The sequence below is a fragment of the Candida theae genome, assembly GCF_024610275.1.
Source record: "Candida theae strain CBS 12239 chromosome Unknown scaffold8, whole genome shotgun sequence".
NCBI classification, from domain to species: domain Eukaryota; kingdom Fungi; phylum Ascomycota; class Pichiomycetes; order Serinales; family Debaryomycetaceae; genus Lodderomyces; species Lodderomyces theae.
Window position 1 is genome coordinate 338,868 of NW_026261448.1, and position 25,350 is coordinate 364,217.

A 25,350-nucleotide genomic window follows, 5' to 3' on the forward strand; every position below is an offset into this window, starting at 1 on the left:
CAAGTAAGTGGCGTGACAGAGGCCACGAGAAGGTGGTGGCAACTTCCGCAACCACAGCAATAATAGCAACCGAGGGGAAGCAATTGTAACCGTTAGCCGTTGCGTCGCTACCTGAAAACCACAGTTTTATTAGTAATCCAGTGAGATTGCTCTGCACCAAACTCCGCATTTATATAAATAGCCATTGGGTACATCTCAAGATTCCAATTGAATATAGCGCAGCAATACAATAACCTATAAACATTAACCATGACAGTTCAAGGAAGCGCAGTCACTTTTACCGAATACAGTGCCGATATTCCCAAGATAGTCCACAGTACCGATTTCACCATCGACCCCAATGCCATCAAAGAGGACCAAATTTTGATCAAGGCCTTGGCTACACCAATCAACCCGGCCGATTTGATGCAGCTCCGTGGTGGATACAATGATGCCCCCGATATTCAATTGGGTACTGAACCAAATGACAAGCCTTTACACGTTGGAGGTAACGACGGTGTTTTCAAAGTGGTCAAGGCTGGATCGGGCTCCAAAGCGTCTAAATACAAGGAAGGAGATTTGGTCATTCCCAAATTGCCTGCATTTGGAACTTGGAGGACCTATGCTATTGCCGGGGCTGATGACGTGATCAATGTGAATGGTTTGACAGTGGAACAAGCAGCCACCATCTCAGTCAACCCGGCAACCGCTTACCAATTGTTGCACAATTATGTATCCGATTGGAAAGAAGGAGACTACGTGATTCAAAACTCGGGCACTTCACAAGTTTCGAGATATGTATCCCAAATTGCCAAATTGGATGGCGTCAAGACCATTTCTGTTGTTCGTGATGGTAAATCGCAAGAAGAAATTGATGAATTGAAAAAGTTTGGCGCAGAGCACGTTATCTCTCATCTGGAGTTCAATGACGAGAAATTTGACATCACTAAATACACAAAGGGTGCTCCTGTTCGTTTGGCATTCAATGGATCTGGTGATTCCACAGTTGCCCATTTGGTCAAGAGCTTATCACAAAAGGGTCAGTTACTCAGTTATGGATTCTTGGGAGGTGCCGAGATTAAATACAGTGCAGTGGACCAATTTGCCAAGGACTTAGTTACCAGAAGATACTGGTTGACTGCCAATACTTATGCCGATCCAGAAGGTAAGGTTGATACTATTAAACGTTTGGTTGAATTGTACAGCTCGGGTAAGATCAAGGATGTTCCTTACAACAAGGTACACTATAAACAAGGTGGCAACGAAGAGATTTCCAAGGTCTTTTTGGAAGGATTGGCCAATTTCAAGAACGGTAAAGGTAAGCAAGTGTTGTTCTACGATTAAATTCGATGTGGAAGTTCCTCTTAGTTAGGGAATAAAGAATATATTTAACCCAAACACAGATCTAGAAACTCTTTGCTCTGCCTTTTCCTCCAAGCCCAACTCTCCTCAACGCAACACCAATCAAACCACAAATCAAATGTAAATACAACTTCACCACAGCAACAGCCAACACCACACTAAATCTAAAAGCGTAATCACCCAACGAAACCCCAATCAATGCAAATTCGCCAAACACTTGACTCAAGGAAGAAGGCTGATTCAGTGACACAGCAGCAGTGCCGTCTTCCTCTTCTTTCCAAGTCGAATCAAACATTAACTCAAGCAATTCTAAACGAATCCAAGTGAGCCAATCGTTTGATGCTTCAAGTGATGTGTCGAATGCGACAACGGGGTTTCTTATTTGGTAATTCTTGTGAGACAACAAGCCAAACAAAAACTTTGTTGACGAAGGTGCCGACACGGTAGTTGAAACCTGTGTGGTATTTGTCGTTGTTGATGTGGTAACTGGTTTAGGTTTCGGTCTTTTGTGCTTTGCGATGGACGATGCACTGGAGCGACGCTTATTCTTGGTTGGTTTCTTACTTTGTCGCTCTGACTGCTTAGTTGTTGCCTCATCATTAATCTTGGTGCAACTGACATTGCTAACAACCTCTGGTGTCTCATTTTCTTTATCAGTATTACCAGTCTCAGGAGTGTGGTATTTACCTTCCATATTATTACCATCAACGTCTCCGCCAAATTCATCACCATTTGCAGTTCTTTCCACATCACCTTTTGCGTGACCATCAATAAACTTAGTTTCAGCTCCAACCACCACTTCCATATCAGTAACATTGCCGTTGCAGATGTTCTCGTGGTCAGGTGCAACATTCAAGTCATTTTTCAATTCGTCCATAGGAACACTTTGACTAGCCATTGTTGCGTTGATCAAAGGGACTGGGTGTGTTGGTAGTAATGAAACCTATATGTTTTCAAAAAATATAACTTTGAGAGAATGTGGTTGGCTTTTATATAATATAATTGAAGGAAATATAAATATATATATACATGTGTGTGGTGAAGAATTAGGAGCAAAAAAAGAAACATTCATAATGCATATACACATGCAAAAAAAAACAACAACAACAACACACTCTAGTTACAGCTCCACATACACTGCCACCACCACCCCTCGCCACCTTATTTTTCAGGTAAACTTCCACGTGAGCAATAGTAAGTTATGTCTTATAGCAGTTACACACTCTCCTTACTCCCCCACAGATAAGACACACATCAAAATTGTTGCTACCAGTATACAAATTTGGAAAAGGCACAGTACAGCCTATACACTATCTTTTTGCATAAAAACAAAATATCAGTCCATTCCATTTCCAAAAGGGCTACAAGGGCAGCACAAATCCATGAAGGGATGTTACTATCTTGTCGTGTTGTTCCTCTCCCTTTGAATATCTCTCTGCAATTTTGGCTGTGAAAAATAGTTACAGGTACCGCATGACACAAAATGGCAAACGGAGAACAAACAATTTTCGCCAATGAGTTGAAAACAATCACACACAGAATGAGGATCTTGTGTAACTCACATTCCCCACACCTCTTATTACATGACTTTATGCGAACAAGTGCTGACACCATGGTAGCATACAGTCAACAGATGAGGACCTCCTTATAGCTCATTTACAAACCAAGAATCAATCAAGAAGATAATCGTATTTACTTTACTCTACATACAGCTACACAGAACTCTAGTAAAATATTCCTTTAGTCACTCTTTTCTCAAAACCTTAACCAGTTCCAATTATCACCAGAGTCCTGAATCGTTCCATCTTCCATAAACTGGCCAGGACTCGCGTGACTTTCAGAATGGCTTTGAAACGGTTCCTTGAACACGGCTCCATCTAGACCATGAGCTCCATCGTTAATACCCAATGGCGGTGCTTCATTAGACGACGACGGTGGTGGTAGTCCATTAGGGTCTAACAAGTCAAACTCGTCATGATGCTGATGCTGATGATGGTGATGATGATGGTGATGGTGGTGGTGGAGATGCAGTTGAAATGGAGCTTCTTGTTGAAATAGCACGGCATTTGTATTTGAATCGGATGATGAGTCAAATAAGTTTGAGTTTAATAATTTCTCAATTTGTTGATTCGTAAAGGAGGATAGTGTGTTATCATTACCTCTGTCTTTGTTGCCATTATCGTCATTGTGATCACGACTAGCATCGAATTTGGAATGGGGGTCAATGTCCATGTCCACGCTCAGTTGTGTTTGTGGAGTGTTAAAGCTATGGTGTTGCTGAAGTTGCTGAAGTTGCTGATGCTGGAGATGTGACAGTGGGTGCTGCGGTTGTCGGGATTGTCCAAACTGACTGGGAACTGGCGCAGATGAAGAGCCAATAAAGCCACCAGAACTCGAATTGATACCATTCATGTCGAATTTACCGTCACCTCCACTTCCAACAGTGTACTCTGACGAGAGCAAGTCAATGTTTGTATTGCCGATAATCTTATCATTGCTGTTCCTCATAGCAAAGGGCGAGCTACCGGCATTACTGTTAGTGCCTTGTCCACGTCTCAAGGGCCGCAAAGTGCCATGTAATTTATAAAATAATCCACACGCATTACACAACAAATCGCCATTGTTTGATTTCCTCCATAACGGAGTTGTTCTTGTCTCACAGTTGGTACATTGTAGAATCTTTTTCCGCCCATTGTTAGGTAAGCTATTGTGTCTGTTTTTGATTGATATTCCTGATCCTGACACAGAACTTGGCGATGTGTTGGAGGTAGATGAGGCAGCGAATTTGTTAGTCAGCGGTTTTGCAGCTGTTGGTGTTTGTGTTTGAGTTAGTCTTGGAGTAGACATTGTCGACGAGGAAGATGGAGTGGCTGGTTTGGTTGTAAATGGTGCCGATATGCCAGATATTGATTTACTATGCTGAACACTTGGTGGTAAAATTTGACTCGCCTTAGTAGTTATGGAGGCATTTGGTTGAACCAGTGAGCTGTTTTTCAAATTAGATTCAAGGTTGTTGATGTACGTCGATAGGTAGTTGTTGGACTGTTCGTTGTTTGTTCCATCGGCATCATCAATCCCTCGAGCTCGTGCATCTGCCAACCCCACTTTGGATTCCTCCTGGCTGATTCTGCGAATGTGAGCAACGTAATCAAAATCATCCATATTGGGTTCATTTCTGGAGTCACCAACCAACCCCGGTCTTGCTTCTGTCGAAACCGTTGCAGATTTGTTGATATTGTGGACGATGTTTGACGTCGGTGCATTTGTGGTAGAGGCACCAGAGTTGTTGTTGTTGCGAGATCCAGAATCTTTTCTAACCATGGGTTTCGATACGCATGCACTGTTGGAAGCTCTCCCACTAGTACTGGAGCTAGTGACATTGTTTCTTGTGCTGTTGTTGTTATGAACAAGTATTTTCTTGTTTTGTATTCTCCATGCCAAGTTGGATATCCTCTGATTATGGGGTAGATAACTCTTGTGTTGATACATTTTGAAAATATCCATCGATGCATTGTCATTATCAAGTATTAGATCGTGTATGGAAGGTGACTCATTAGATGTGGAAGAGGATGCGATGGCTGGGGTGGTGGTTGACATATTTTGCGAAGTTGATGTGTGTGAGTGGTGTCGCTGGTCTTGTTTAGCTTGAGTATTTGCTGTGAGGTGGTTCTGCTTGTCCATGGAGTTTGAAGCTAGCTTGGAGTATTGATGATATTGAGAAGATGAAATATTAAGGGTTGAGAAAAAGCAACAGGATAAATTGGGGTGTACCTTGGATGTAAATTGTATATGACACTTGCTGGTGTGTATGTATTGTAGTAGTAGTAGTAGTAGTAGTAGCCGCAGCAGCAATAGCAATAGCAGTAGTTTGTGTAGTTGATGAGTTAGTGCTGGTGAGTGTATTAGTTTATCATTGCAATCATAAATATTTAATTCATTCATCCGGTGTTATTATTCAAATTTATTCCCAATTAAATAAAAAAAAAAAAATACAAAAAAAATTATAAATTAAAAAATGAGAACTCTCTCTCCTCATTAAACGAGAGACAAAAAAAAAAAAAACAATAAACAAATTTTATCAACGGAGGGGGGGAGGAAGAAGGAAGAAGAAGGAAATCAGATTCATTTTCTTACTAAGTCTTTCTGGGGTTTGTACTGCAATACACTACCGTTTATATATAACAAGGTGATTGTAAAACATTCAACCCGTTGTAGCTCAGATTCTTTCGTAGTCCCAGGAATCGAGACTGTGATGCGTACGCTTTGATAGCATCCAATGAAATCGTAAATACAGACAAGAAACAAAGTACTGTTTCAAAAAGGTCTCTTTCCAAGGCAGGTTTAACAGAGGCAAATATAACTAGCATTTAACACTCTTCTGTTCCAACTCCTTTGGACCGCCTATATAAAGGCAAGTTATGATATTTTTCAGTGCGATTCAGTAGTAGACCAGAAAATAGAGTTGAAAATAAAAGCTTGTTTATGGAACTGCTGGGCCAAACCAACGAGTACAAACGCAAAACTCAATAGCCATTGCTACTCCGATAAAACCGAAACTCAATTACTGCATCGCTCGGTCTGGCAAGAAAATCAACATATTACCATGCCTAAAAACTTTAGAGATTGCAAAACGGGGTTAGGTAGCGTATTTTTACTGGGCACAAAAAAATAAAAAAAAAGAGTTGTAATATCATCACTGGACTATTCCTCTCAAACTTCATTAAATCACATTACATTACAATCCACATCTGGGTATTTTCATTCAATCTTCCTTCGAAATGGCAGACAAAATACGTGAAAGAAACCAATACGCACTCTTAAAACAGAAATATTCAGGGATAGGAAATGCCGACACCCATCGTGACGAGTTTCTCGCGACTATATACAATGACACCATTGCCTCTATTGCCCATCATAAACATTTGAACTATTATAATCTGATTGTGGTTAATAAACATCCGAGCTTGGTGAAACAGGAGATGATTAAGAAGATCAAGCCGGCACCCAGCTCTGGTGGGAGGAAACAGGACGATGAAGTTGCGGTCGTTGCTGCAAAGCGGTGACTTCATGTCACATCTTAGTACTATTTATCTACAGAAGCACAAGGTATGTAGGGAGTTACGATATCTCATAGAATCCAGTGCCTATTTCCTATGAGTACTTAATCCACACGAGATATGGATATTTTTTTTTCCAGTATCAAAGCACGCACGAGTGTATTCTAAAAGAGGAAGGAACATTAGCACCCGGCCATTAAAAGTCGGAGCATCAATTTCCTACATTGTCCATAGATGGTCATTACGAAATCTCGTATATATTCAATCTCATCTCCAATACACAAGTACAAACTAAAAGCAAATCAAGTCCATAGTTAATTTTTAGGTATCCATTTTCATTTACTCCCTGCATTCTCCTCAATTTCCACCAACTCTTTCCTCTTCAACAACCAATAATGGAGCAGACTCACCACTAGCTTGTCTAACACCACCAACAATAGCGGAACCAGCACTCCAAACAACCAAGATACCGGCAATAACAAAAGCGAAAATCCATTGCAAAGCAAAAACTTTAGTTGCCAATTGTCCAAAAGCCAAGGCAAAGATAAGATAAGAGGTACTAAAACCAATAGCCCAATCATTGAAAATCAACAAAAACAATCCTGGTACAAGCAAGAAATCCCAAATGAAGACATTGGCAAGAATTCTACCCCAGGTCTTGTGGATGTGCAACCAAACAGCCCCATTCCAGAAAAGTGCATACAACAACCAGGAGAATGGCAATGCAACCAATGGAGTATGGATCAACAACCAATTGGACACTGGTCTCAATGTAAAAGTCTTGTGACTGAAATACAATCCCAAAATGTTGAACAAGTTAACAATAACAATGATTTCACTCCAGAAGTAGTGACCAGAAGTAAACAATTCAGCCCAAACATAGTGTAATACGTTGAAAATTGGGAAATGCCACCCAATCAATTGCACAATCAGCAAACGGTATTCATCTGGGAAAAAAGTCTGGACAGTGTACAAGATTTGCCAAAGGTACAATACCCCCCAGTAAATAGTCAACAAAATGTCACTACCAGAGTATGGGGTGTAGTGTTTTTCTGGAACTCCCGAGTATTTTAATCCTCCATAAATGGAAAGAATCAAAGTGATGATGGAAACAGCCTTGTAGGTGTTCAATTGTTCTTGATTAGTTTCAGCCATAGCAGTAACAGTGACAAGAAGCTAGCTAGGGTTTGGATCTAAAGGAGGAGAATCAAGTATTGAAAGAAAAAAAAAAATATTGTGGATGATCACTTGTATTTAAAGAAGGAAACACACACACACACACACACACACAAACACACATACTGTGGCTATTATATTAAAATTAAGGAGTTACAAAATCAAATTGTAAATTAGAATAGCAATCATAAAACTAAGTCAATGTAAAAGGAGTCTTAATAGATTTATATTCCAAGTTTCGAGCTCCAAACAGTATATTCCAAGGCATCTGATAATACGGAAAGACGAGTCCACTATAAGTTTGACGGGCATCACATAATTATTCGAGTAATGGCCAGGAAATCTCGAAGGAAGGAGTACTCCGTCTCCTCAATATTGTGCTACCAGATGAGCTATAAATTAATTATTGTTTGCTTTTTGTGTATGCGCCGTTTGCGTGGTGGTTATTCACTCAAAAAACCTGCTAGAATCTTCCAATCGCTGAGGAACCCATTACCCAGCAGCTCTAATATACTGGTACACTGCTTGGATTGTATAGTTCAGATCATATCTCTACTTGTATATATACTGGCCGAGCATCGACTTTATGCTTTAAGACCTGTTGACGCGTTCGTGGCGCATTGAAGCTTTTTTTGCGCTTTTGCTCTTGCAAAAGAATTGAGTAATACTTGAAGTACATCCAACAACGATTAGAAGTTGTTTTCTTTGGAACAGATTTGATTGTTTGTCTCATCGATGACCCTTCCGTTGAATTGGCACATAGGTGGAGTGAACCAGTTGACTTTACTGTAATATACTACCACCCGGAAGGCGGCTTTTTTTCTTGGGTACTGGGAATGTAATGATATGTGGTCCCTATTGATTGGAGTGTATTACAAGGTTGCATCTTTCAATATGCATTAAAAAGCATTTAAAGTGTAGATCTCAACCGTGCTCTTTACATCTCTTGTTCAAGAAAACACTCACAATATTTTATCTATTTTACTCTACTACTACACAAGTCTCTCTAACAAGTTCCACGATAGGACTTTTTGGCGACACCAGCTTTATGTCCGTCCTTCTCATGCTGCTTTTGTCTAAGTGGTTGAAGACCACCAGAAGCAATACTCAACAACAAGTCATGAATGGTAGATTTGTTGTGTTTGGAAGCTTCTTCCTTGTTTGACAAGATTTCTCTAACTGATTTGGCAGCGTTAATCAACAACTCAGCAATATCAGTACAATCTTCAATCAATTTCTCCAAAAGGACCAATCCAAGAGAGTTACGAACAACCACACGCAAAATCTCAACATCGGTCTCATCAGGTGGTAAGTGATAGTTTGGAACAATGAAACCACGTTTACGCAACAAGGTTGAAAACAATTCTTGAGGAATCTCGGGGTAATCTCTTCTGACCTCCTCGGAGAATCTGAAAGCAACAACTGGCAAACCAGGTTGGAATTCTTCATTGACTGTTGGTTTAGGCAAGTCTTTGACTTCTCTAGTGAGTAACTTCTTTTGGTCGGCATCGCTGGCGGGCTTATGAATGACTGAAACCACATCGAAATAACTAGTCTTGTCCAAGTATTCAGAGAGCAAACGGGCATTGGATAAACAGGCATCAAAAATCTTGGTGTACCCTTCAACACCCAATGTTAAGAAGTTGTAGTATTGCAAAATAACTGGGAATCCAGGCCTTGAGAAATTCAAACCAAAAGTTTCTTCAACACCGCCCAAGTAATCAAGACTAAAACGCAAGTTCTTTGGCAAAAGACTCTCATCTTTCCAAATAACCCAACCCAATCCAACTGAAGTCAAACCAAATTTATGACCTGAGGTGTTTATAGAGTCAACACGATCAATAGCAAAATCCCATTTCAAATGTGGGAAAGCAAATGGAGCGACGAATCCACCACTTGCACCATCAACATGAATTCTAATATCCAATCCTTTCTCCTCTTCAACTTCGTCCAAAATCTTGGAAATCTCTTCAACTGGTTCGAAAGCACCGGTGAAGGTGGAACCCATAATTACGAAAATTCCAATTGTGTTTTCATCAATATTTTCCTTAATCTTGGTCGTGTCGATCAAATGAGCCGATTCGGGGTTGATTGGAATCAATCTATTTTCAACATCAAAATAAACGGCAAACTTTTCCAAAGCAACTTGAGCACAAGTGGCCATCAAAATGTTTGGATTTTCAGTAGATTTACCTTCAGCTTTTCTTTTTTCTTGCCATCTCTTTTTCAAAGCTAAACCAGCCAACATAATAGCCTCAGATGAGCCGGTGGTTGCGGTTCCCAAAGAATTGACAATCTTGGCACCAGTCTTCTGGTCTTTCTTGTAAGGTGCATGCCACAAGTTACTCAACATGGTAACACATCTATTTTGAAGGTCCATCAAAGAAGGGTACTCGTCATTATCAGCCAAGTTCTTGGTCAAATTCTCGGCAGCCAATCTCGTTTGGTAATCATTGACATACGTGTTGACAAAAGAAGCCAAGTTCAAAGTGGGGATCCCATCCAAGGACAAATCCTGATTCATATACTTGTAAATCTCAGCTTCATCGGCCGAATTCTTGGGAAGAACATATCTTGGAGCCAATTTTGACGAATTGTACGCGTCATTGAATTCGTCAGGACTCAATTTGACCTTTTTGGTATCCTTTAAAAGCTCATACTCCAAGTTGTATGCGTCAATATGTTTACTCAAGACCATTGTTGGTGGATACTTGGTGAATTGTCTAGTCAATTGTTTCCGAAGTGAAGAAAAACGATTGAATCTAAACATTTATAAAGAATAATGAAATTGGGATCTTTAAAGGATCCCAACCCCTATTTATAGACTACATATTATGGAAACGAAACGAACGCTGCGGAATCAGTAGAATTGCTGCGTATAAATATTTCAAATTTGTGTTTCCTTTGCATGGGGGGATAATAAAGTGGGCTAGCCCATTATGCATAATGAATATTCTCGATTGCTCTCGGAATCAAAAGGGGATGGGAAAAACAAATATTGGTGGAGATAATACCAGACTCTTTTTTCTTTTTAACTCCGAAACTATAGTCAAGTTAATTTTCTTGGCAAGTGCAAATTTACGAGAGACAGCACAATACCGTCCCACTCCGATACAGAGCTTGAACTCTCCTTGGGTACGTAAATCAAGTATATTACTACGCCCACGAACCACACTTAAGGGATATGCATGCACTCAGTCAACGCTTCCGCTATTTGCACTAGTATGACGTAACAGAGAGAAAAAGAAAAAATAATAATAATAATAATAATAAGGGGCTTGGTAGTTACATTTCTCCAATTTCGTTTATTTCACCGGCTATAAAACAATAAAATGCGAACAACGTGCACTTTCCACTTCACGTTTACACATCTGACACAAGCTTCAAATTTTGAAATTGCACTGCAGTAAATTCAATCGGTTCAGCTCTGGCACTATTTGGCCTCAAATCCACCGAGAGCTCGCTCAATGAATTCAGGGGATAGTGTCTGCATCTCGTAATCGTATTCATCTGACCGCATTGTATAGCCTCCCACTTTCAGCGCCTCGAAAAATAGCTTGGACACACTTTGAAATAATTTCTCATTCTGTAGTGCCTGTTGACGCCAAAATTCAACATCCTTACTCAATGTTTTGATGGTGTTTTCGAGTGATTGAATCTTATCAGTTTGTGATTCATTCGGTTCGTCATCAGCCCTTGTTTGTGGTTGAGCTTCCTGTAGAGTATTTTCCTTCCTCACAACCTTGTTAACAGACTCATCAGCTTCTTCTGCAGCTAGCTCCTCATTGGGTGGTTCAATGGTTTTTTCAACTGCTTCTGAAAAAGGAACTTTAGACGTTACTTTCCTAGATGATGTCTCAATTTCATTTGCTGCTGATTCTACTGTCCACGGTTCATTCAACGATATCTCTGCAACATTCATAGGCGGTGCACGAGGTTGACTTTTTGATTGCCATGATTGCACATCTTGTGGGTTAAAGACCTCAGAATCCGTTTTGGGACCGTCTTCATGCAATGTCGGCGATGACTTTGCTAGTAGCTCGGCTAGTGATACCCTTGGTGCTGATTCAGTATGCGAGTAAAAAACCTCTGCATCATCTCCTTTTGTATGTTGACCATCCTCTTGTATCAGATCGCGATCAGGTGTCAGTTGCCTTGCCTCGGCAAATAAGTCGCAATCTCTCTTGTGTTTAGTCGGCTCCTCAGTCAAGGCAACTGTAGCTACTGCGTCAATCTTCCCTCCCCAAACCCCCTTTTCGCTGGTAAGAAGCTCTGAATGCGAAGCGTCGAGACCATGTTCAGTTGCCTCATTAGGATGTACGTCAAGAACTGGCACAAAACCATCTGATGCGGACAGATTCGCTCCCTTTGATGCTTCCGTTATTAACTCAACGGAATCTTCCGTCGATCTTTCACCACGCACATCTTCGGAATGCGCCAAAATTTGTCTCTCAACTAATCTCTTCTCGGAATCCTGCCGATTTTCTTCGTCGTTAGCTTCTTTGTCGCGAGTTTCAATGTTTTGAATTTTAGTATTTTGAGTAACGGCGTCATCAGCCTGGTTAGATTCAACTATGGTCTCCGAAGGGGTGGATGAGTAGAAGATCACTGCAGTCGGTGGTGCCCGTGAAGCTGGAGAATTGGTATATTGTGCTGTAGGACCAATTGTCAACGGCTTATCATAGATTGTAAAATTTTCCCTCAAAGAGGGTTGGACTGATCGTTTCTCGAATATTACGCTTGGAGTCTGCGAGGCCGACTCCTGAGTTGATCTGTTTTCTTGTGGTGCGGCAACATTCAGTACCATGGCGCTTTCTGGGACACGATTTGTAGACAACTCTTCAACGACTGGTCTAGTAGTCTCTTCATCCAATAAGTCTCCACTTGTGGGTTCTGCAGAGAGCAAATGGGTCCCATCAATTGCCGCAGAGCTTGAAGGAACTTCTACACTATGAACTGTAGGTTCCTCAAGTGTGGTTTCTACTATCAGGTTGTTAGCACTTCGTCGAGACTCTTTCGTAATACCCCCAAAAACTTGACTGGAATCAAAGGGGAATAGCCCGACAATTTTCCAAACATGCTGAATGACTTGAGGTTTCAATCTTTCTTGTCGTATTGTATCATAGCTGATAATAAATTCTCCTCGATCAACATCATTCGGTGTCACTTTTGCATTACTGAATAATTGGCCCCGAAATACATTTGGAATAACCGAGAGGAGTACTTGGTCGAGTGGTTGAAAAATTCGCAGCATCACTTTGGGAATGTACAAGATGTATATGTTATGTTCTCGACATATCGATTGAAATCTGGAAGTAGTGAAGCAACTCAGTTCCTCAAGAATTAAACCAATGGTCCTGCCATTTTTTGCTGCCCCTGTCTCTCTAATAAACAAATGTTCAAGCCATTCAATTGCCGTACCAGGTGTCAACAATCCATTTTCTAGCGATCTATAATAAAATGGAGGAACGTTCTCCGGTTTGTACCGTGATAACAGAGTGTCATGCCCTTTATATAGCAAGAACGGCGTTAACACTTTCCCATCTCCCGAGACTGTCTCCAAAACTGATACATATTCGGCTTCTCCACTATTAATGGATCCATTCCCCACGTCATCGAGTGGAACTTTCGCCCACAGTTTCGAGGCAGCACCAATTCGATAGATACTCTCTACCATATTCCATACTTGGCACTTGTCGCCATCAAGAGCTTCAATGAACATTTTGGCATTTTTAAACCACGACGAGATTTGTTGCCGAAATTCTATGGATAAGCCCACGAGACCCCGATAATTGACATTTTGTAATTCTGGGGTCCGCTTTTTCCACAGCCGAATCCACGCCTTCCTAAGTTCTGGCTCAGATCCTCTGGCCAACAAAAGCAAGTTTCCTGCTTCAGCAACAGTTTTTTGATTCAAAGGGACCTTGTTTTTGGCACGGTGTAGTATATGCTCGAGCACCACCTGCTCTTCCTCTTCAAGTAGTCTATACTTGTGTATATTCATCAAACGAGAGCACTCGGCTGCAGTAATTTCCTCCCCAAGCTCCGCTGCTAATTTGTTCAATTCAGTTCTGAAGGTTGTTTTATTCAATCCAAACTTTTCCGCGATTGAAGCCTTTGATGGGGGATATTTATCATTTCTGTGGCCTCTATAGTACGCTATTGCATGTTTCATTTTTTCGCGGTTCGCCAACTTCCGCTTCTTATTGGGAGGAAGATCAGCATTCTTTGCTCCGTCTGATGGAACCGACATTGGAAACATGTCAGAGCTGTTTTGTTTAGGAATAAGTGGCTGTTTGGTTTAGAGTAATTTCTTTTTTGTTTTACGAAGGAAGACGCGTATTAAACAAAATCGTCCAAAACCAAAATCTACCTTACCGGTCTTGCCACAAAAGAAGAAGAAGAAGAAGAAGAAGAAGAACGATTAGCTAATATACGAGGAGACATGAGGCTAGTTCTAAGCTAGCAGATGCTGTAAAACCATCGACTTGGGAAATATCTTCCCTCAACTGCAATCACGATTGCAGGGATTTCAGTACTTCAAGTGCAGTGAAGTCAAACTCAACTTCGGAGGGGCAGCTTCCATCTTAGATTCGATACAGAAGCGCACCTACTATGCACCTCCTATGCACCTCCATCAAGGTGACTTTCTACTTCACCGATACACCACAACACCCTAAATCCATCTGTGGCGTCATTTCAATTTATCACATGGCGTGCAAGTGAAGACAAAATTTCTTTTTTTTTTTTTTTTCTGTGCCTCTTTTTGTTCTATTTTCCTCCTCCCCTCCATTTGTCAGAGAACGAATAAGGCGAGAACACAGAGAACTTTCAGTAAACTATAAAGTATCACAGAGCATCTACTTTTATCAACCGCGATTTCCAACAACAAGCTTTCTTTTCTAAGCACAGTTTGCCAACCATGGTTTTAACTCACTCGGTAGCCAGAGACGGCACTCATGTCTTCCACAATAAGCTTACCAACAACTACCTCCTAGTTGGGGATAATGGTAACAGTATTGAGGCCACGAAGGAATACCCATCGTCATTAACTGGCTCAAATGCCGGTACCATCTCTTGTATTATTGGTGTGATTAAGCTTAAGGTCAACTCATACGTCATTATTGCCAATGAGCACCAAGTTACAGGATCCATTTTGAACAAAGAGATTGCTTTGATCAAAAGTTACAAGATCTTGTCTTTGAGCGGCGCTAAGGCAACAAGTGAGGAACAGGTTTACTTGGACTTGTTGAATGAACAGTTGAGAAATGGTACCTTGTATTACTCTATCGATAATCAGTATGATATCACCAACTCATTACAGAAGCAATACACCACTGAACATCCAAAGATTGACGAGAGATTCTGGTGGAACAAATACATCTCTACCCCTTTGCTTGAAGTTGATTCTAGATTTGAGTTTATTACACCAATCATTTACGGCTACTTCAAATCCCACTCAACAATTTTTAATGGTCGTGCATTGCAATTTGCTTTATTGACTCGTCGTTCAACAGAAAGAGCAGGCACGAGGTATTTCCGTCGTGGTATTGATGCACAAGGTAATGTTGCCAATTTCAACGAAACTGAGCAATTTGTCACTACTGATGATAATCATATTTACTCAGTGTTGCAAACAAGAGGCTCGGTTCCAGTGTATTGGGCAGAAGTCAACAATTTGAGATACAAGCCAAACTTGGAAATCAGTTCCCAACCTTCAGGAGATGCGACTGCGGCGCATTTTAGTCAACAAGTGGCATTCTATGGTGACAACTATTTGGTCAATTTGGTCAATCAACTGGGGTATGAAAAGCCCGTCAAGCAAGCATACGAATCTGCAGTTGAGAATTTACCGGAAAAGTTGAAATCTCATGTCCATTACATTTACTTTGACTTCCACCACGAGTGCAAAGGTATGAGATATGACAAGATCAACTTGTTGTTGGATCGTTTGATTGGATTGGGCTACACTTCAGACAACTATTTTGAAATTGATTTGAGTGCAAGAAAGATTATTCATTTGCAAAATTCAGTGATTAGAACAAACTGTATGGATTGTTTGGATAGAACCAATGTTGTTCAAGGCTCAATCGGCAGATGGGTTTTGCAAAATACATTGGTCAAGTCTGGATACTTGAATTCAGTTGAAACGCCATTCGCCAAAGTTGACCCCAGGTTCAATTTGTTTTTCCAAAACTTCTGGGCCGATAATGCCGATGCTGTTAGTTGTGCTTATTCAGGAACCGGTGCTTTGAAAACTGACTACACTCGTACCGGTCAAAGAAGTCACCGTGGTGCTATTCGCGACTTGATCAATTCATTGACTCGTTATTACAAAAACAACTACTCCGATGGAAGTAGACAGGACTCATACGATTTGTTTCTTGGTAAATATAAGCCATATCAAGATGCAGTCCAGTCGCCATTTATTGATGTTAGACCAGCTTATGTCCAGTTGTTGCCATATTTGATGGGAACTTCATTCTTGATTATGTTGGCGGTTTTGTATTACCCAAGAGGGTCCTTGTTGGATTTGAAGAATTTGGCAATTATTGTCTTGTGCTTGCTTTTCAATTTGAGAAGTTTGTCGTGGATTCTTGCCAATGGATACCAATATGTTGATTGGCCAAGATTGGTTCCTTTGGATTATTTGAGAAAGCAAAATACCTACGACGGTAATGGTAAAGTGACTGGTACAAAGTATGAAAAAACAGATTACTTCAAGGGCATTAGTAAGAAGAAGAACTAGGGAGAAAGAATCAAAGAAGAAGAGCGTATTTTAGAAATGTAGATTAATAGACATTTTTACAGTGGAAGCTTCAACAACATTCTGTAGGAACAAAAAAAAAAATAAATACAAAAAAACAAAAAACAAAAAACAAGAAAACAAAATTGGAAAAAAAAAAAAAAATGACTAGCTGAACGAAAGAAAGACTCCAACATCGACGACAATCATATCACATCCATGTCAAACATATTAGAAAAATCATTAGACGATATAATTGGGGAAAAGAAATCCGAAAGAAAATTCACCCCAACCAGCAGAAGAGGCAGAGGCGGTGGACCACTCTCATCTCGTTTACACCGTTCGCATCGATCACCACCTTATAGCAGACGCCAGCCGGATGTGTATATCCCTCGTGGATCTCCGGCAACAGAAGGATTGCGAAACTCCTCTTCTTCAAGCGTACCTCCCGAAGTATTAAGCATGGCCAATGGTCGTCCCACGTTACGATTAAAGAATGTTCATCCAGAGTTGAATGGAGATGATTTGAACAAGTTATTTTCAACGATTAATGACGTCGACTTTATCAAATTTGATGACAAGAATGATACGATTGCGTATATATGTTTCCAACGTGATTGCGAAAGAAGCAATTTGGAGGCGATTGAAAAGTACGATGGCAAGAAAGCCATGGGCAAGATTTTGATTGTTGAGAATACTGTTAGCTTGGCCGATAGAATCAGTATAGCGCCAAGACCAGTAGGACGAGAGAGGTTCGCGGGGCGTGGAAGAGAAAGACTCGGCAATGGCGGAGGAGTAGGAAAAGTAGGAGGAGTGAGAGGTGGAAGGGGCGGTGCCTTGAGAGGGAGAATTTCGTCACGTGGTGGTAAATCTAGAAGAGAACCGACACCGAAAAAGAGCGCTGAAGATTTAGACAAGGAGTTGAATGAGTATATGGGTAATACTGATGATGCTAATGGTGGTGGTGGTGGTGGTGCTGAGCAGGAAAATGCGGGTGCTGATCTAGATATGACCGGATAGACGTTGCATTTGTTACAACAAAAATTGTTCATAAATTACGTATTATTAATTATATATATATACAAACTGTCTGTAATTGGAAGGAATGATACTGAAGGGGAATCGTGTTCAAGTTTATCCCATGCCTTGAGTCAACGCAACCATGCCAATGTAAATACTCTTTGTCTTTTTTCTGAATGTCTTTCCAAAATACAAGAATGGGATAATACAAGCAATGGTGGCAAAATCAATCACCGCCAAAGCAATATAAGTATTGGCAGTACCCGAGCCATCCAACCAATACGAACAGGCAAATGTGAAAATACAAGCCAATGTATTGTTTATAATCGAAACCCCCACCATTCCTTGAATGACAATTTCTGGGTATGCATCCATCAAATACGACATCGCGGTATCACCGATTGAACCCCATCCAAACCCAATAAAGCCCAACCCAACATAAATGCATTGCCACGGCCATTGTCTATCAGCACCCACTCCAAACATAATGAGCCCCGCTGGTGAAATAATCAATGTGATAAAGAGCAAATACAAACGGTACTCGGGCTCCATCACACCGTTATTTCTCTTTGCTATCCAAACGACATGCTTATCGGAAAAGATCCCCGACATGATACATCCAATCACGGCACCAATCAACGTGGCGACATTCATAATTGCAACACCAGTGTTGCTTTTGTTCCATGGTGGATCGTAGAAAAATGTATCTTGTGTCGTCAAGAAAAATGTCATGTAGGCGTCTTGTAAACCCCAAAGGAGTCCCGATAACCAAACTGCGGGCAATGTAAACACTTTAAAGTAAATGACAAACCGGTTGAGGTATTGTTTGAATCCAAAGCCCTGTAAATATGGGGCTGGTGTAATTAGAGCAATTCTTTTCAAATATGGAGTTGGTTTTTCATCATTGGTTTCAATGTCGTAGTTGGTGTGGCCGTTAGCAGAGCTACTTGGAGATTGTACATTAACTAGTGCATCAAGATCATTCTTGTTTTCTGAGTTTGTGAAATCATTGGACGTGGTGATTACGCCACGATCCTTGATTTCATCGTGGTGGTCTCGTTTGTCATCTTCCTCGAACGACCCGCCATTTTCACCATTCTCAATCCGAGCAGCTTCATAAATCTTCAATTGACGATCATAAACAGTTTCTTCACAGGTAAAAAACAACACCACAAGAGTGGCACCACAAATGATGGCACCCCACCAACCAACCCAACGAAATGTCATCAGTTCGGCGATCAATTCGGCAATCAACGGACCCAAAAACGACCCCACCGACGTTGCCAAAATGTACAATGTCAACACACTACCCAAGTTATTTTGGAAAAAAATGTCACTAAGACTTTGTTGCACCTGAGCCTCAGCACAGGATTCACTAATACCAACAAACATCTGTGACCATATCGTATCGGCTGTTTTCCTACTAAACCCAAACCACATGCATCCCAAAGTACCGAATAGTAAACATATTAAATAAGTGATTCTCCTTCCATATAACGAAGAAGCAGGAGCGAAAAATATACATGACCATCCAATGAATATAAACAAGACACCAGCACCGGTGTTCATGGCATCATATGAAATCCCATAAGTTTCATTCAACGAGTCCTGTGCTGCTCCAGCGTCGTTCGAAGTGGCTGCTGTCAAGGCAGTAATGAATGCCAATAAAGTCAAATGCCAAATCTTGCGCGGTTTAGACCAATTGAGTGGATCATTGATGGAGTCAGACGGTTGTGGGAGCAAGACTAGTCCGTTTTTGTCTCGTTTGAGTGATTTATTAGAAGAAATTGAGTTGTCATCTTGCTGATTCCCAGTAAGGATATTAGTTGTGCCGGGTACAAAATTCTCATCGTAGTATTCTGAGGGGACACTTGAATCAGATGTAAGTTTCATAGTATTGATAGTACAAAGGAGGTTGTTTCGACGTGGTTATAGTCTCTTTTTTTTTTTGTCAAATTGACGGAGGTTGCTTGCTGCTAAAAGGAAAAGCTATAGTATGTGACTTTGTTTTCGAGTGGTTATCCTATTCTGGCTAGTAAGAACAAAAGTGATAAATGTTAAATCAGTATAGTGATGTCAGTATGACATTGTTGAAAGAATATATATATATAATCAAAATGGTGATGTTGTTTCTTTATCTATTGTAGCAAACTCTGTAGCGACTAAACCCTCCTCGTTGGAAACTACTGTGAACAAAACCCTGAACGATACCCTACTCGATGAATCTTATCTTTTTCTTTGACAGAAGAAAAGCTGTATAAATACTATTGAGATTGGAATTCCGTTCTGTTAATCTATACAAAAATTTTATATTGCATCGCCGCTATTGTGTAATAAAAAAGTATTTATTGTGTAATAAATTCTTTTTCTTTTTCTTTTTCTTTTCTTCTCTTTTTTTTGGTTTGTTAAAACCTTAAAACAATAGAGATGAAAGATGAAATGAAAGCTGTATAATCACACACTAGCAAATATACTCTACTGTCGCTTTGCAAATGGGACTTAAAATGGCAACTTGCCTAACAAGAACAGATTCACAAAGGAGGAGAGAAGAGGAGTGATGAAAAAGTACAAACTCATACTTGTGCAAAGCCGTGGAGAGAAAGCTTTTTTTTTGTTATTTTAGGAAACTTGTCGTGCGACATCAAGAAAATAGACTGTACGCTTTAAACTCACCTACTTTCTTTAACATATATATATGCATATAACTAACACGTAAGGGATGCTAAGGCGTAAAGCTGTACTTTTCAACAATTGGAAACAAAGATACGGCATTTCAAAGGTAGAGCACAACGAAAGGAAGAACTTAAAGAAAAAAAAAGAAAAAAGAAAAAAGAAAAAGAAAACGACTTATGTACAAAGGGACTTTATGACATTTCACTTGTGGCTTGAATCACACAAAACATATCCATTACTGTTAGATGTGAGTTTATTTTAAGCTAAATATAATTGGGGGAGGATCAAAGTGCCGCATTGCCTATAAATCATTAGAGTGCTTCCATCTGTAGCACTTGAATTTCTTTTTTTTTCCTTTTTTTTTTTCTGTTTTATTTTGCTTTCCATTGGTCTGTGTCTCCATCATCCATTTTGTGTTTGTGTCCCCTCTCCTGTTGCCGAAGAACCTCTCCAAAATACAACTCTACTAGTATCGTTAATAAAAACTCTCTTTCTATTTTTGTTCTTCCAGAACAGTCTACTCTACTCAACTCAACCCAACCCTCCTATACATATACATCCCATAGTTTCTCTCCTTACTCCTCATGGTCAACCGACTCACTCTGACTCTGGTTCTTTTTCCATTCCAACAACGGTGCCAACTCCTCAATCTTGCCCGACTTGTGCTGGATAAACGAATGCTCCAACAACTCGTCAGTAGTAGCTCTGTACCTCACATCAACACATAAACAAATGGACAAAAACTTTTTTATCGAATTACTCAATAATTCAGGCTTCTTCAACTTGGGCGTACCATTAGTTGCAATCAAATACAAAGCTTTCAATGGCTCTTCATTCAAATATGGAGGCTCGCCTTCAATCATCTCAATGGTCATTATACCCAACGACCAAACGTCCACCTTCGCGTCATACTCCTTCTGCTTGACAACTTCAGGAGCCATCCAATAGGGGGTTCCCACCATTGTAGCTCTCTTGTTTCTTTGATCAGTCAATTTAGCACAGAATCCAAAATCGGTGATTTTCACATTTCCCTGTGAATCCAAAAGTACATTGTCCGACTTGATATCACGATGGATGATATGTTTCTTGTGTAGATGCTGCAACCCTTTCAAAGTCTCAAAACAAATTGTGGCAATCTGTCGCTCATTCAATTTGAACTCATTATTCTCAATAATCTCAGTTAATGATCCACCTTCCATATACTCCATAATGACCCATAATTCCGAATCTCCAATCAAGTAGGAATCCAAAAAATTCACAATGTTTTTATGTTGACTATCCTTCATAACCAAGATTTCATTAATAATCAATTCTTTTCTTGGTTGCACATTCAAGTCCATTTGTTTAATTGCAATCTTCTTACGCTCTGAAATCATTTCTGCTAAATAAACATTTCCAGAAGCTCCTTGACCGGCTTTTTCGATGATTCTAAACAATGGCTTGGGGTTGTTGCTGTTGACAACTGTTTTCAACTTGGCGATAATCTGCAAGTCATTTAATCGTTCACGTTCCTTTTTCAATTGTTTGGCAGTCTTGGGTACTGCAGGACCCATTGCTGGAGATTGCACCTTCGGTTTGGGTGCGGACTTGTCTTGTTGTGTTGGCTGTTGTGGTTGCTGTTGCTGTGGTGGTGGTTGTCGTGGTTGCTGCTGCTGTTGCTGCTGCTGTTGCTGTGGTGGTGGTTGCTCTTTTCTAGACTTCAACTGCAACGGCTTCACAGGTTCGATTTCTGAATTTAATGGCTTTGTAACTGAGTGCGCGGCTCCAGCTGGACCTGTGAGTGGATGTTGATGTGGTTTTTGATAATGCTGAGAAGTCTGCAGCACAGAAACAGCTGGATATTGCGGATCCTGTGAAATCTTGGTAGTGTTACTAGTAGGCGAATATTTCTTGGCTCCTACTTCACTCAAATTCTCCTTGTCCAGAGAAAGACTGGTACTGCTGCCGCTACCTTTCTGAATCTTCAAATCAGGATGGGCTTTATATGTTGGTGTTCTATTGAAACTAGCACCACCAGGCACCGAAGGCGGTAATTGTTGAGGTTTGGATGCAGATTGAGAGCTTTGGTGTGTATAAGCTGCTGGTTGATCCTTTCGCTGTTGGAACTTAGATGATGACGATGATGACTGCCCTCCAGCACCAGATCCTGTCGGTGGAGGAGGCGCCCTTCTAATTGGAACAAGTTCATTCTTTTCACCAGATGGCGTGGTTGTGGTGGATCCAGCGCTCTTGCTGAGCAAATTGCTCAACGGAGATATAGTGGATGCACCATTAGTTTCACTTTGTTGAGTAGTTAAGTGATATGGAGCTGGTGGTTTAGGCGCAGAACGTGTTGGTTTGAATTGTGAATTGTTACTCTTTGAAGGTGGCTTTGTCCATTCTTGCAAGTTGGAATTATGGTCAATAGAACTATTTGCCAAATTTTTATTCATGTTAACTTGAGGAGACGCCATTGGTGTAGAAGGATTCGACCCATTGATATCGGAATAAAACTCCAATACTTCAATAACAGCAGCTGGGTCTTTTTTCCAATCTTCATTTGTGATTTTGGAGTGTTGTAATAAACTTTTCCAAGTCTCGGGCAATCCAGTGAAATTACCACTAGCAGGATCAAATCCAACGTGAACCTTGTGTGTAAAGTTTATTGGTCCAGAAACACCTGCATTTCCACCCTGTAGTAATCTGCCAACGCCGCCGCCACTTAATGCCAGGTTGAGGTTCGACTGTGACGATGATGATGACGATGTAGCGGTAGTTCCCAGTGTTGGTCCTGAAATCCCAGAAATCGAGTTACCATTTGAGGATTGACCAATTTGAGCAGAAGGACATTTACTGGAAAATGCATTTAGCCAATCATGATACTCATTGCTGGACTTGACTGAAATCAATATAGATTTCCCATAATTTTTGGGAACGATTTCAAAAGATTGGCTGTTTTTGGAATGCCCTGACTGTGGTTTCAAGATGATGTTGCTTATCAAATTCAATGGTAAAAGCAATTCAGGACTGGTTGGTTCGCTGATGCTTGGTTCGTTCTTGTAAATGTTTAGCGAGCGATCATTCATATTCATAAACCTCTTGTTCCACCTGAACGAAGTGAATATACCATCATCCTTGACATGAACCCAGCCCGATTGTCGTTTATTGGATCCAAGACTGATTGGAATCTGGCTATTACTGGCTGAGGAGATGCCATTGAGATAAATGTTTTCTTTTGAGCTGAGCCCTAGTCCTGAGGTGGTGGTGGTGGTGGTGTCGCCGCCGCCGCCGCCACTCGAAGACAGCAAGTTCAAAGATGAAGATGACGATTGTGTTCCTTGTGGAAGGCGTGGGGGTGGAGGTGCCCGTCTATGATTCTTCAAATCAGAATTATAAACACTGGTCATATGCGATCAAAACGTGGCAAAAAACAAAAAAAAAAAAGAAAATGCAATGAAAATAGGTATAGCTGATGAAACAGAAACCAAGGTGACACTTTGCTCAATTTTCAAGCCAAAATTTTCGGTTGTGTTGTTGTTTGTAGCAAAAGTTGAAAGCGAAAGGGTGATATGAGACGATTATCAAATACCGGACTGTAGCGTACTATCTTTTGCTAAGTTGTGTGATGGTAAAATGTATGCCCCCTGGTAATTGCTGGGATGTAATTTAGGACGTGTCTAGAATGGCAGGTTCCAATTTCAATTTCAGTTTGAGTTTTTGATTTTTTTTTGCTTTGATGAAAATAATAAATTTTTTTTTTTTGGTGTTTTACTCCTTAATTAGAAGAAACAATTTACAAAAAAAAAAGGCAAGGTTACTAACACTACAAATGAGAGTGGTATATGCAATGTTCCTCCCTCTCTCTCCCCCCTTCCTTCCCCGATTTCTAAAGAAGTTACTTCTCTTTGTTGTGGTTCAATACAGAGGGCAGATTAAACAGCACTATCATCTTTTGCTTAACGCAGCTTCAACTAGGAGAAACAAAGTAATGATTTCTTCACCATTAGTATAAATGTCACACGTGTTGATCCTTCTATCCATAATCTCTGGCATTTCTCGTTCACCTTGTGCTATGTAGTTCCAGTAATATCACTGCCCAGATCACTTTACACATAAACATAGACCGCACACAAATAACAATTGGTGTGTCTAATTGCATATTGGTTAGCACGAGCGACGCGTATCGTCTCTACAGAATCAGCGAAAAGAAAAAAAAAAAATAACAATAAGAAAGCAAATTGTAAACAAATCAAACCTTTACGTCGGCTATTGCAATCGTCTAAACAAAAATTGCCATAATAAATAACTCAACAAATAGAGAGAACTAAAGCACACTGCACAGGCACAAAGATCATTGGAAAATGGTGATTGGGCTCGGAAGTAGACCTGTGGTGAAGAAGTCGTCGTGTAACTATCTGCTCAGTCTTTTTAGCCGATAAGCATGTCAAACATCCCGCTACCAAATAATTTATACTGTAAATGTTGAAATATGACGCGTTTGTGGATTGATGTAGTTACCTAAAAGGTTCCCCACACATAAATGTTTCAAAAAATTATTAGCAGCCTTTTAGTGCTAGCACATTTGTGGAAGAAAGAGATTTACATTGAATTCGGGTACGGGCACAACATCTGTGGCTAAAGCCGGTGTAAGTATCTAGGTTTTCTACCTTCAAGCCGTACTGTGAGGTGCCTAGTCAGCTAGTGTCCCAAACAGAATCTGGTATATATATGTATAACCAGTTTTTCTGCATATGGCGTATACTTATACACCCAAATGTGACCTTTAGTTGATGGAAGGTCTTAGGCGAGTTTTCGTTGAGGTTCTACGACTGCTTTGTTAAGAGCCACTTCTTACAAGCGCTTTTCTATTCCAATAGGAGTTCTGTGTACATCTTCATGTTGTATGTTCAATACGCATGAATAATAGGAGGCAACCCTATAATTGTTTGAGTTGAGCCACCATTACTCTGGATATAAGCTCATTGTTATAATTTTTTGCAAAGTGAGCTTTTAAAGAATCTCAGATGCTATTCAAGCTCAACTTCATGTCATAAATCTTGCATTTGCGGGAAAAGTGAACCACCTCCTCTATTTTTTATTTCCAAAATTGTTTCCACAATATTGTAGCAAATTTGAACCAAAAACATCACATCCTTTTTAACAACAATCTTTGGCGCATTCTGCCTCAGCAAGAGTACCATCTCACAACCACTGTAGGAAAAACTCAATTCATCTCGACGCACCGGACTTAACGGTAGCAACGAAAGACTTTTTTAATTTTGTTTTGGATTATCATCAAGTGTTGCAAAAAATCGAGTTCGCACAAGCTAGACACAGAAGGACACGAAACAGGCACAC

General features: G+C 40.4%; 11 protein-coding genes across 11 annotated transcripts; 4 read left to right on the forward strand and 7 right to left on the reverse strand. All coding sequences in view use genetic code 12, as the record gives it.

The window, feature by feature from the left end:
* Nucleotides 1–249: 249 nt before the first annotated feature.
* MRF1 (Mrf1p) lies at nucleotides 250–1,323 on the forward strand (the record flags this gene model as incomplete). The annotated part of the gene is made up of 1 exon (XM_051753160.1): nucleotides 250–1,323. The coding sequence occupies one exon, from the start codon at nucleotides 250–252 to the stop codon at nucleotides 1,321–1,323; it is 1,074 nt and encodes a 357-aa protein (XP_051607922.1).
* Nucleotides 1,324–1,384: 61 nt separating this feature from the next.
* KGF57_003713 (uncharacterized protein) lies at nucleotides 1,385–2,239 on the reverse strand (the record flags this gene model as incomplete). Its single annotated transcript, XM_051753161.1, has 1 exon — nucleotides 1,385–2,239. One exon carries the CDS (start codon nucleotides 2,237–2,239, stop codon nucleotides 1,385–1,387), a length of 855 nt encoding a protein of 284 aa, XP_051607923.1.
* An 857-nt stretch (nucleotides 2,240–3,096) lies between these two features.
* On the reverse strand, nucleotides 3,097–5,022 carry KGF57_003714 (uncharacterized protein; the record flags this gene model as incomplete). The annotated part of the gene is made up of 1 exon (XM_051753162.1): nucleotides 3,097–5,022. The coding sequence occupies one exon, from the start codon at nucleotides 5,020–5,022 to the stop codon at nucleotides 3,097–3,099; it is 1,926 nt and encodes a 641-aa protein (XP_051607924.1).
* A 1,097-nt stretch (nucleotides 5,023–6,119) lies between these two features.
* Nucleotides 6,120–6,404, forward strand: KGF57_003715 (U2 snRNP complex subunit YSF3; the record flags this gene model as incomplete). Its single annotated transcript, XM_051753163.1, has 1 exon — nucleotides 6,120–6,404. One exon carries the CDS (start codon nucleotides 6,120–6,122, stop codon nucleotides 6,402–6,404), a length of 285 nt encoding a protein of 94 aa, XP_051607925.1.
* A 351-nt stretch (nucleotides 6,405–6,755) lies between these two features.
* Nucleotides 6,756–7,553, reverse strand: KGF57_003716 (uncharacterized protein; the record flags this gene model as incomplete). The annotated part of the gene is made up of 1 exon (XM_051753164.1): nucleotides 6,756–7,553. One exon carries the CDS (start codon nucleotides 7,551–7,553, stop codon nucleotides 6,756–6,758), a length of 798 nt encoding a protein of 265 aa, XP_051607926.1.
* Nucleotides 7,554–8,580: 1,027 nt separating this feature from the next.
* On the reverse strand, nucleotides 8,581–10,344 carry GAD1 (glutamate decarboxylase; the record flags this gene model as incomplete). Its single annotated transcript, XM_051753165.1, has 1 exon — nucleotides 8,581–10,344. The coding sequence occupies one exon, from the start codon at nucleotides 10,342–10,344 to the stop codon at nucleotides 8,581–8,583; it is 1,764 nt and encodes a 587-aa protein (XP_051607927.1).
* A 663-nt stretch (nucleotides 10,345–11,007) lies between these two features.
* Nucleotides 11,008–13,827, reverse strand: KGF57_003718 (uncharacterized protein; the record flags this gene model as incomplete). Its single annotated transcript, XM_051753167.1, has 1 exon — nucleotides 11,008–13,827. The coding sequence occupies one exon, from the start codon at nucleotides 13,825–13,827 to the stop codon at nucleotides 11,008–11,010; it is 2,820 nt and encodes a 939-aa protein (XP_051607928.1).
* Nucleotides 13,828–14,496: 669 nt separating this feature from the next.
* SAC1 (phosphatidylinositol-3-phosphatase) lies at nucleotides 14,497–16,323 on the forward strand (the record flags this gene model as incomplete). Its single annotated transcript, XM_051753168.1, has 1 exon — nucleotides 14,497–16,323. One exon carries the CDS (start codon nucleotides 14,497–14,499, stop codon nucleotides 16,321–16,323), a length of 1,827 nt encoding a protein of 608 aa, XP_051607929.1.
* Nucleotides 16,324–16,539: 216 nt separating this feature from the next.
* On the forward strand, nucleotides 16,540–17,340 carry KGF57_003720 (uncharacterized protein; the record flags this gene model as incomplete). Its single annotated transcript, XM_051753169.1, has 1 exon — nucleotides 16,540–17,340. The coding sequence occupies one exon, from the start codon at nucleotides 16,540–16,542 to the stop codon at nucleotides 17,338–17,340; it is 801 nt and encodes a 266-aa protein (XP_051607930.1).
* A 114-nt stretch (nucleotides 17,341–17,454) lies between these two features.
* Nucleotides 17,455–19,233, reverse strand: KGF57_003721 (uncharacterized protein; the record flags this gene model as incomplete). The annotated part of the gene is made up of 1 exon (XM_051753170.1): nucleotides 17,455–19,233. The coding sequence occupies one exon, from the start codon at nucleotides 19,231–19,233 to the stop codon at nucleotides 17,455–17,457; it is 1,779 nt and encodes a 592-aa protein (XP_051607931.1).
* A 1,355-nt stretch (nucleotides 19,234–20,588) lies between these two features.
* On the reverse strand, nucleotides 20,589–23,399 carry CLA4 (serine/threonine protein kinase; the record flags this gene model as incomplete). Its single annotated transcript, XM_051753171.1, has 1 exon — nucleotides 20,589–23,399. The coding sequence occupies one exon, from the start codon at nucleotides 23,397–23,399 to the stop codon at nucleotides 20,589–20,591; it is 2,811 nt and encodes a 936-aa protein (XP_051607932.1).
* Between the last annotated feature and the right edge of the window lie 1,951 nt (nucleotides 23,400–25,350).